General features: G+C 39.8%; 1 protein-coding gene across 1 annotated transcript in view; it reads right to left on the bottom strand.

Annotated features, from left to right (window-relative positions):
• The window catches only part of LOC101850474 (3-ketoacyl-CoA thiolase, mitochondrial), a gene marked incomplete in the record, with an annotated part of 14,197 nt that extends 3,040 nt beyond the window's left edge, over window positions 1-11,157 (bottom strand). Inside the window, 10 exon segments of the mRNA XM_013081749.2 lie at window positions 840-994; window positions 2,284-2,381; window positions 2,991-3,093; window positions 3,601-3,713; window positions 4,715-4,774; window positions 5,845-5,992; window positions 6,826-6,942; window positions 7,882-8,010; window positions 8,957-9,132; window positions 10,941-11,157. Coding sequence (XP_012937203.1) covers window positions 840-994; window positions 2,284-2,381; window positions 2,991-3,093; window positions 3,601-3,713; window positions 4,715-4,774; window positions 5,845-5,992; window positions 6,826-6,942; window positions 7,882-8,010; window positions 8,957-9,132; window positions 10,941-10,956 — 1,115 coding nt within the window.
• Window positions 11,158-11,641: the final 484 nt, after the last annotated feature.

Below are 11,641 nucleotides of genomic sequence, written 5' to 3'. Positions count from 1 at the left end.
ATATCCTTTCGAGTCCCTCAAGTGTCTAACTGGGTCAAAATGCTCATATTTCATTGGATGAACGTCTCAACCGACGCTCTGTTATCTCTACCAACGCCTCGCGTTGCAAAACAATGCAGTAAGTTTGAGATGGACACTCAGGCACAAGCAGATTGACGCGCACACATTTTAGCACACAGATGCAGACCCCGCCGTAAACTAAATGCGTTGCCCGCGCGGAACGACGACTGATCAGGGACCAGTTGAGGAGCGCCGCGCGGGATTGCGCTTATCGGGCAAACATTTATCAGGGACCAAAATCTTAAGGGTTAAGAGTCTGTTAATCAACGTTTTTCAAAAAAATACACACAGAAATTAGTTCTTTCATGGGCATGAAAAGTGTTGAGTCAAAAAAGAAAATTTAATAAAGATTCACAAACCTGCGGAAAAATGCAGCTTTCTTCACTTTGATTATTTTGACGAGTGCCTGATTTGGCCACGATGCCTCACATATTATATTTGTGAAAGTTCGTCACTTTGGTTGCCTAAAACTTCTGAACCACTTAACTTTCGAATTTGACAAAATTAGCGGTGGTACAAAATCATTTAAAGTTATATTAAGGAGCCTCAAGTCACTGTAGTTTAATTTTCAGTTTTTCATTAGTTTTGTTTAGATCTAATCTTGGGAAAGTCCGTCTTCTAAAACGCCATTGTAAACAAGTGAGGCTTCCATGCACAAGCAGAACGCACTGGTTCCACAGTGACTTGACAATCAATTCTTTTCAGTCCGTTCATCAAACGGGTACCCAGCTAGTAATACAAATTATGTAATATAACACGCGAACCCAAAGCACACCTACCTGATCTCATGCACGAGGTTGGTCGTGATGCGGGCACCGGAGGCAGCGAGGGGGTGACCCAGAGCGATGGCGCCACCGTTCACGTTGGTCTTGTCGTTGTCCAGACCCAGCTCTTTGCTGACCGCCAGGAACTGCGGGGCAAACGCCTCGTTCACCTGCGACACGCAGGATTCAGAGACAGTTGGAAACATAGCCAAGACCAAGAGTATATTTATATAAGAGGCAATATTGAATTTAAACAAGAGCAAATATCATATATGGTCACTTTTAAGGACAAGCGGGCTATCTCAGATTTCGGGGGTTTCCAGAAATCTTGACCTACACCAAAAGTGGGCATTGCCCTACCTATAGGAGAAGTTTTGTTTCATTGGTGTGTATATTTGTTTGTTAATAGAGAAAACTCTGCGTGTCTTTTAAAGAAACTGAACAACGGGCAAACACTTTACCCTAAATTTTCTCAAAACAGCATTTTTCGGGATAGACCCCATATTCCAACAAAAGCCAAATATTATATAAAAAGGGGAAAGTTTTCAATACCTGACCAACGACCACTTCTCCACCTCTTGTATTTTCTACATCATCATAATGACACAGTGTAAGACATCCAACTGTCTAAGACACTCATTTATCTCCTCGACAATGGGTGGCTGTCTTGGACAATTTTGACGGTAATTCTGTTCTTATTTCCTACCAGAATTACTCAAAATTTTGTGAAGGGGGCATTACAGACAAATGTTTTCAGTACAGTGCAGCCTCTCTATAACGGCCTTCGATATAACGACATCCTCTGTATAGCGACATGGTGCTCAGGTCCAGATTCTTCCCCTCATATATTTATATATATATCATTAGCAATATTTTTTGTTGCATCTCTTATTACGACAACTCTCTAAACAACATTTTTTTCTGGTCCCAACAATGTCGCCTAGAGAGGCTGTTCTTATTTCCTTCTCAAAGTTTTGTGAAGTGGCCACTATGGACAGTATTGACAATAGTTTTGTTCACATTATGTAATCATCTGCCAGAATTATTATTGGATCAATAGCAACAAATATTCAGGAATTACTAAAAATTTTGTGAAATGAACAGTGTTGACAATCACAGACAATGATAACTGTCTTCCAACTTGTAAATACTCAATCACAGACAATGATAACTGTCTTCCAACTTGTAAATACTCAATCACAGACAATGATAACGGTCTTCCAACTAGTAACCACTCAATCACAGACAATAACTGTCTTCCAACTTGTAACCACTCAATCACAGACAATGATAACTGTCTTCCAACTTGTAACCACTCAATCACAGACAATGTTAACTGTCTTCCAATCTGTAAACACTAAATCATAGACAATGTTAACTGTCTTCCAATCTGTAAACACTAAATCATAGACAATGTTAACTGTCTTCCACCCTCCAAACACCCGAGCGTAAACCTCACCTCAACGACATCGATGTCTTTGACTTCTTTCCCCACAGCGGCGAGAGCTGCTCTGCTGGCCGGCACAGGTCCTATACCCATGATCTTGGGGTCGCATCCTACAGAAAAATCCAACAAAAAACCCCCACAAATAATTATCATAAACATAATGGTAAAAAAAAAAAGAAGAAATTGATTTATTGGATAACTAAGACCATGACATCAGAAAGCAAATGTTTTATCAGCTCTATCAAAATCGTAAGATTTTTCGGAGTCATCAAAATATCCAAAGAATTGTTTTCGAAAAGCTTGAAAATGTTGCGAAACTCAAAATTCTTTTTACCTAAAATTTCTCAAAACTAGGCATTGAGCAGACAGAGCTTTGTACAGTGGACTCCACTTGTGTTGATTTCGTTCGAGTTGATCTTCAGCTAACACAATCCACCCACGCAGCACACACCACTTATCCCCACGGACCAGGATACAGATGCGGTACACGCTATATCACACCGTCACCGATCGACATCCCCTGGGAGCAAAGTGTTAAATCTTTTTCTCTGGTCCTAGCACCCCTTCTTCTTTACAAATCTCAACAGTTAAGTTGAACTTTGGGCGAATTTATCTTTTTTCACCCCCCTCCTCCCCTTCCAAAGACATCAACAAATCCACAGCCAACTGTAATTCTAAGGTAGCGATTTATCATCAGAGTAAGATCTAGAGAAACTGACCTGAGATGCCATAAGCGGCCAATCTGGCCAAAGGTTCCAAGTTGAGTCTCTTCACAGCTGCCTCGCTGGCCACGATGAGAGAACAGGCTCCATCAACAATGCCCTGAGGACAGTGAGTGGGAGTTTGGGGAGAGTTAAATACGACATTCGACAGTATGCAGTTGTGAATGCTGTAAAACTCTTACTAAACTAACTGTTTGTTTTAATAAGTGTTTTACTGCACTTGCAACACAATAAGGTCTTACAGGTGATGAAGTTTAGAGGTGTTACTAAAACTAAAGAGTAACAAAGAAAAGGAGGAGAGAAAAGGACAATAGATGTCTCATAGAAAAGAAATAGCAAACCATGCCAAAGCACACGCCTCCCACTTCCTTTCTCCCCTTATGTCTTCCTCCCTCCCTTTCTGCCCCCTCCCTCCTCATCGCACCTCAAGCCTTCCTCCCTTTCATATCTTTATATACATGTACATTCTTTGTAGTTTAAATTTTGTACGTAGCGAAATCTTAGCATAGTGCGAAAATTTCAATGTTCCACCAGTTTCAGTATTACAAGCTAAACTGCACTTGTTTTCTAACGTACACACTCAGAATGTAGACAAGGAAGAACTTACGGAGGCGTTGGCCGCGGTGACTGTGCCGTTCTTCTTGAACACCGGTGGCAGTTTGGCCATGGCCTCTGCGGTCGCAGCTCGCGGGTGTTCGTCGACCGCAAACTCTTCAGGCCCTGGGAGGTAGAGACAGAAACAATGAGCAGTCTGGTTAGGGATCTACTGTATATACGGTCGAAACTGTCTAAGACGGCCACCCATTCATGACCTCAGTGGTTTCTTGTCCTATCTCCATTTTTTCTAACAGTGAAAACACTTCATAACAAAGAGTAAGCTGAAGAAGAAGTCATTTTTACTGTTTAAAAAAAATAGAGATCGGACAAGAAAGCACTGAGGTCTTGCATGGTTAAGGAGAAAAGTGACAGTTTTAGACAGGAGTCATTATAATGACAATGGCATAGGTTTAAGGCCCTATCAACACTATTACATTATTTAAGAGGCGGGACCTCCGAGTTTAAAGTCCATCTTCAAAAGGACAGAGCCAAATGGGAAATGCGCGTTAAGTGCTTTTCTCAAGGACACAACATCTACTGAACTGATGTTACAAACCCCCAAACCTGCAATCTCACGATTACGAGTCCGGTAGCCTAATCACCAGGCCACCGACGCCACACATTACAATGATAGGTAAAATGTAAAACATGTGCAAGGAAGGAAATGGGACGTGACCATTTGTGCAGGTGATTGTCTTGTACAGGTGATTGTCTTGTACAGGTGATTGTCTTGTGCAGGTGATTGTCTTGTACAGGTGATTGTCTTGTACAGGTGGCGCTTATAGCAGGTTCCACTGTATTTCCATACCGACAATTAAGTTCATCTTAAATCTTATCCTATTTTTAATTTTTTCTTTTAACACTACTCACACAGGCATTAAACAAAATGAAAAAAACGCAGTTTACTGAAATCTGGTAGTTTAGAAAAAACTGCAGACACAAAAAGAATATATTTCATTAAGTGAACGAAAAAAGAACAATCATGCATGAACATGAAAGTAGGAGCAAATTACAACAGAGCGAAAGAAAAGAAGTAGGATCTACCAGAAGCGCCCTCCAACCTCCCACCACTAGGGGGAGAAACGTCCCAAGTTAGTAAGCATTAGGCATTGGTATATACCAACCTTTCCTTCCTTTGATAGTGATGGGGGTAATCTCATCCTTAAACACACCATTCGCATTCGCTGAAAACAAAAACACACACAGAGAAACAAAATCAGCACACATGAGGAAGTAAAACATGTTGGCCTACCACAAAATGTGAGGTGTTAGTTTTAGTACAGTTTTACGGCGCTCGTAACTGCATATGGTCATATCAGCGCCATGGGGTGGATGCCAACAGAGAAGAAGTCCAAACGGGGAATCAGGCTTACTCTGCTCACCTCTCTAGCCTCAACAGCACAAGTCAGGGCACTCCGGAAATAGCGGGTCACAGGAGAGTGACAAACATACAAAAGAAGTTTATTTTTAGTTTTAGTAGAGGTTTTACGGCACTCGCAACTGCATACGGTCATATGAGCGCCAGAAGATTAGAGGTGTTACAAGAGAGTAACAAACATAAAAAAGAAGAAGGGGAGATAAGGACGATAGATGTTTGATGATAGGAAAGAAGAAGCAAACCACACCAGAGCACCCGCCAACCACCAACATACAAAAGAAGTAGAGGAAATGACAATAGTAAGGATGAGGAATGTGAAGTGTGCTGACGAAATGAGTTACTTCTCGCATTTGACAATTTTAACCCAATGGTCATAGGTACATACACAAAACTAATTATTGGTTGGTTTCGTACAACTTATTTAATGAAATGAAAACAAGATGCTAAACTTGAAGAAAAAAAATGGCACCAGTTGAAAATGTACAAATATGACATGCGTCCATTTTTGGCTGACATTCTTATTTATGGATTGCTTGAAGTAACTAATTTCATTAGCATGTCTCACAAACACACTCCAGTACAGCACTGTCTGCTTGTTTGAGTAAAGATAAGTGCATCGACAAAATAACATCCAGTTAGTGCAAGAAAAGAAGTAAGACGGACAGACAGAAATAACAGAAAAGGAAAAGAGTAGACAATAGAGAAAAATCATAGAAAAAGAAAAGTAAGAGAGACAGACAGAAACAATAGAAAAGGAAAAGAGTAGACAATAGAGAAAAATCATAGAAAAAGAAAAGTAAGAGAGACAGACAGAAATAACAAAAGGAAAAGAACCCCTGAACCCACAACGTGTGCCCTTCATGTACACAGCCTCACCTTTGGCCCACCTCTCCTGTGTCTGGGCGGCGTATCTGTCGCAGTCCTCGCGGGAAATGTCGTACTTCGCCGCCAAGTTCTCCGCCGTCACACCCATGGGCAGACCCACGTACGTGTCTGTCAGACCCTCCCACAACATGTCTTGAAGCTGGGGAAATAACGGGAAATAAAACACAAGCCATCATTTTGTTTTAGTTTTAGTAAGAGTTTTACGGCACTTGCAATACAATAAGGTCATATCAGGGCAAAAGATTAGAGGTTTTATAAGAGAGTAACAAATATAAAAAAGGAGGAGAGATCAGGACGACAGATGTGACCCACAAGCCATCACTCACTGAAAAAAAAGGGAAAAAATCGTGACAAAACACAAAAATTCAGCTTTGATAAGAAATTGCGTGATGGTTCTATTTGTGTACAAATTAAACACCAAAATGACCTACTCGTCAATTAGAGGGACATACCGTCCAGCCTTAGTTGGCAAGCACTGGTTATAATAGTACTGATAGAGATTAACTGATTATTAATATTAATTCAAAGATCACATGAGAAGTAAAAAAGAATACTTTGTTTTAGTAGAGGTTTCACGGCGCTTGCAACTGCATACGGTCATATGAGCGCCAGAAAATTAGAGGTGTTACAAGAGAGTAACAAACCTAAAAAAGGAGGGGAGATAAGGACGATAGATGTTTGATAGGTAAGAAGAAGCAAACCACACCAGAGCACCCGCCAACCTCCCACAAAAAGAATACTTTACATAACAGGAAAGCAATACTTCAACTGAATCATTTCAAGTAGGATCAACACAATTTCATCAAAACTTTAATCAATCATGACTTTCTAACACAAACACAGAGGAGCAAAACTCATTATAAACAGAGAAACATTTTATTCCAGTCAAGACTTGCTGAAATAGAGAGGAAAGAATAACAGAAAACAAAGCTCTAAAACAAAATTTGATTGGCAATTTCTTCTCCGACTTACTCTCAAATCATCTCCGAACTTGGTACCAAAGCGAATATTCCTCACGGCGTACGGGACTTGAGTCATGTTTTCAATACCGCCAGCCAGAACAATATCACTCAGACCCAGCTCAATTTCCTGTCGCAAAATATGATACAAATATATTAATAAATCAAATAATATAATAAATAACCAAATTATTTATAGAGCATCCACCTTCCACAGTAAGCTCTAAACACTCTGCAACTATTATTTATAAACATAAAAGCAAAGATAAAAATTTTTATACGGAGAAGTGGCCATCCCCAGGATAATTTCATTCTTGGTACACTTTGGGAAGCTAAATGTTATCGAGTTGCACTTCATTACAAAGCAGCAAATATCAACCTTCTATCCACTAAAAAATATTCAGAAATTTGTAGGACTATATTCAAATATGAAGCTTGAGAAGACACAGGAAGCTGTGAGTGTTAGGAAATTATTGATGTCCTGTACTTTGCTGCACCATCTTGAGTCTCTCCAGATATTGCATACATTTACATTTCCACCTTAAACATGTCCACTTCATAACTTTCATAACAAACAGAATCTCTCTAATCACTTTTTTGTAAAATGGCAACCGAATGCAATTATGTATACCTGTTCCTTTCCGACAAAATGTCACATCTGTAATCTATGAACAGTATTTCTTTTATCATAAATGATAAATCTCCCACTAAGTATCCTGAACCTACTTTTAATGTGTAGAATTTCAGACTGTCTCTAGGGAGAAAGTGGATCGTTAGAAAAAGTAACAATGTACAGTCTATAGTCTACTTACTTATTAGGTTAGAGACTAGGCATCATTGCAGGTGGCACAATGTCATAGCTGCTCCCCCCTCCTCTCCATGAAAGGGTCTGTTTGCCAATCGTTAGAAAAAGTAACAATGTACAGCCTACCCTCTACAAATCTCAAGTTATCATGACCTTGTGTTGACTGTAGTGAACACATCATAAGCTCAACGTACTCATCAGATAGCGTGACTTTCATAGCACATTTGGCAAGGGAAAAAAAAAGAAGAGAAACCTCCCACGAACCTGAGCAGCATTAACGACAGCCTGGAAGCCTGTGCCACACAGACGGTTCACTCCTAGACAGGGCACACCCTCTGGGATGCCAACGCGAAGTGAAATATGTCGAGGAGCGTAGATCCCATCCACTGACGACTGAAGATGAAAAAAAGTGATTAAAACCTATTTGATCATATTTAATTTAAAGATAGTGTAAATGGATGGCAAGCGGAGAAGATAGATGAAACTCAATATTTCTTCGTGACAATGTATAATGATCAATTAGACATGGGTCGCTAGACAGAAGAACAATTTACTGAGAATACAATATGGGCTCTTTTAAGGACAAGTGGGCTGACCCAGATTTCAGGGGTTTCCAGATATCTTGCCCTACAGCAAAAATGGGCATTGCCCTACCTCTTATAGAAGTTTGGTTTCATAGGTGCGTATATTTGTTTGGTTATAGAAAAAACTCTCCCTGTCTTCTAGAGAAACTGAACAAAGGGGAAAATTTTTTTACCTTCGATTTTCTCAAAACAGCACTTTTCGGGATAGCCCCCTTGCGCTTAAAAGCGACCATATTATAATCCACTAATGACAAGATTCATATTGAATAATATATATAAATACTCATGCTACTCAGAATCACAGAGAGGGCAAAAACTTAAGCCCGTAGACCAAGTTCAATACAGAAAGCATCAGAATAAGTAATTTTTTTTCTCATCATTTTTCCTTTCCTTCTTTCTTTAGTTCATTCTTCCTGTCCTTGCTTTTCACTTTTCTCCAATTCCCTCCACTTATTCTTTGTTCTCTTCTTCTTTTCTGTCTGTCTTATTTCTATTTCGTACTACCCTTCCTTCTCAACTTCTTTTCTGTCTGTGCTCTGGTGTAGTTTGCTCCTTCTTTCCCATCAAACATCTATCGTCCTTATCTCCCCTCCTTCTTTTTTGTGTATGTTAGTGTTACTCTCTTGTAACACCTCTACTCTTCAGCACTTATACGACATTATTGCGTTGCAAGTGCCGTAAAACTCTTTTTTTCTAAATTTTGAAAAAAAAATCTATTCCCCCTGAGAGAGAATCAAGCGCCTGTTGCCACTCACAGTGATCACGTTGCCAATGATGACTGAGTTCACGTCTTCTGGCTTCACGTTCCCGGCCTGCAGCGCAGCTTGAGACGACAGCACTCCCAGGTCGGTCGCTGAGATGTTCTTGAGTTTTCCTCCATATGTTCCAAATGCTGTTCTCTTTGCAGCAACAATAAACACACCATTCACAGCTGAAAGAGCAAAAAAACATATCACGTATGAAAGTGAAAGATGATCTTTCATGGAGTATAGCTTGTTCATTTTCATCTGACCGCGGTTAAAACAAGATAAAAATGAAATCGTTCTTTTAATCTTCTTGGAACTTTGGATACACGGGTCGAACAGCTGGATGACCAACAGAACCTAAAAGATTATCCATGATAAAAGTCACTGCAAACTAAGATTCTGACACGTTTTCTTTGATGTAAGCCTAAAGTGGTAAAAAAAAAGAAGGGGATTTACAGCATATACACCTACAACATTTAAAAGTTGACATATATTTTCCTCAACACCACACTCTAACATACGCCTAAAAACATGATTTAAGAGACAGGGTGAGTAATTTTCGAGACTCACATGGGGACATCTAGACAGCCGGGGGATGAAATCAACAAGCTTACACTGAAATATGGGGGCAGGGTAGTATATCGCTGTCTCAAAATGAGCAATTTGTAGGCTAGGTAACTGTAAATCATTTATTTTTTTAGTGATCCTGTGTATGTATCCAAAGAGCAGTTTTTAAAATCTATATAGGGCCCAAAAAGAAAAAACTATTTTACTACGGGACCAAGTGGTCGCTGGCCTGCAGAAGTGTCATGCAAAGTTTCGTGGACATTGGTAAATCCCTCAATGAGCTACAATTTTTTTTACGGGGTCAGACGAAAGTGAACAAAAGCTATAAGTAGACGAGTCCAGTCCGCATGCTACGTCTTAAAAATCTCTCAGTCAGATCACACTTTCTCAACGAGTTCCCCCCCCTCTAAATCATCATTTAAAAAGAAAAGACTACCAAAAGGTCATGACCTCAGCAGAGTTATAGAATTATTGTCCACTGCTTCTACCTGCTGTATAATTTATAAACAGGCTACACCAGTTTTCAAGAAGTTATAAAAATAATAAGCTATAAAATTATTTTTTTTAAAACTTCAGATGATTTTTATACTTCTGGACTTTGAACCCAATGGGTGACTGATAAAGGAAAAAAAATCACGCTTGTATAAAACTCAGCTTTAAAAAGATTCAGAAAAGAGCAGAGTCATGGATAGCCTAATAATTGATCCAACAACCCCCCCCCCCCCCCCCCCCCCACACCAAACAAAACAAAAAGGCTAAAAATAGACAACAATAACCTGCATGGAACTTCTACTTTTACATGTTTTTACTTCATAGGCCTCTATGTCAAGACCGAAAAATGTCTAATTCTATGATCAAGAATTGATGATTTTCTAGCTATAGTCCATATTATAGCCATAGGCTGGCATAGGTGACTGACCCAGTACCAGCTGAGAGATCTAGAATCTAGACCAAGACAAAGACTTTTTGTCTAATGGAAGTGACCACAGTTCTAGATCTAAAGTAGGGTAAAGTTTACACTAAGGTCAAAGTGACTGTTAAAATTCAAGCTAACAGAATAGAAAGAAATTAATTTTGAACTTGACCTTTGGAAATTGAAGGCCCCCACGCAGGCTACCATGCCCCCCCCCCACTACTATACTATGTCAATGTCATGCAACCTGCCCGAAAAACAGCACCTCTATCATCATGTATTGGGCAGATCTAGATCTAGACAGAATCTAGTTGTCTTTAGACCTATTGTACCCCAGAGAACACTTCACCACAACATTGAAAATGAAAGCAAAATGCTGGAATTTAGCATTCATTGATAATTGATATCTAGATCTAGTCCTGAACTAACGAACGTGTGCCAACTAACAAAGTCAGCACTAGAGCCTCTTCTATCAATAATAAGGTACACGTAAAGTTTATAATATAAGCTTACCTTTTGACAACGCCATTTCAACTCTCAAGAGCTTCCAATCTTTGAGGAATTCAAGTTCACGCTCGGCTCACAAACCCCCAAGTGATAACAACAGAGCGAAGTCTTGTCTCGTCTATTCTCTATGCCCTCTGAACTTGTGCTTGTGGCTGGCAAAGGGACAAAGTTCATTTCAGGACTTGGACTTGGACGACCTGCCTACCGGGTCTTTTTTTTTTCGTTTCGTATTCTCCTGACTTCATTCTTTTTAATTCAGTGCCTTTCAAACAAACTTTCTGTTATTGAAAACAGCGCCCACGGGAAGTCAATAGACAATTCTCCTGGCAGGCAGAAGATACCTGTAATGTAATCAAACGAAATTAATACATGATACATATTGTGTACAAGGCTTGGCTGAATTTTCCTATTTTCGCTTGCTATCTCTTTGAAACTACATTCCAGTGGGGGGAGGGGGGAGTCCCACAACACAGTGTGGCTCGGCGCCTGTTGTAAAAGTAGATCATCCAATATCTTGACAATCCAATATCTGGCGACCAACAATAATTAAGTGCATCTGCAGAGGAAGAATAAGCTTAACAAAATTGAAGAATAGATAAAGGTTAACCCTTTCCGTACGTCATGTTTTACTATCGTATCCATACGACGTGGGGAACTCTGTGCCACCACTTAACCCTATCCGTACGTCGTGTTTTACTATCGTATCC

This window comes from Aplysia californica, unplaced genomic scaffold (assembly GCF_000002075.1).
Source record: "Aplysia californica isolate F4 #8 unplaced genomic scaffold, AplCal3.0 scaffold00144, whole genome shotgun sequence".
NCBI lineage: Eukaryota > Metazoa > Mollusca > Gastropoda > Aplysiida > Aplysiidae > Aplysia > Aplysia californica.
Note: the sequence above shows the minus strand (reverse complement) of the source record. Positions and strands in the feature narration are given on the sequence as shown.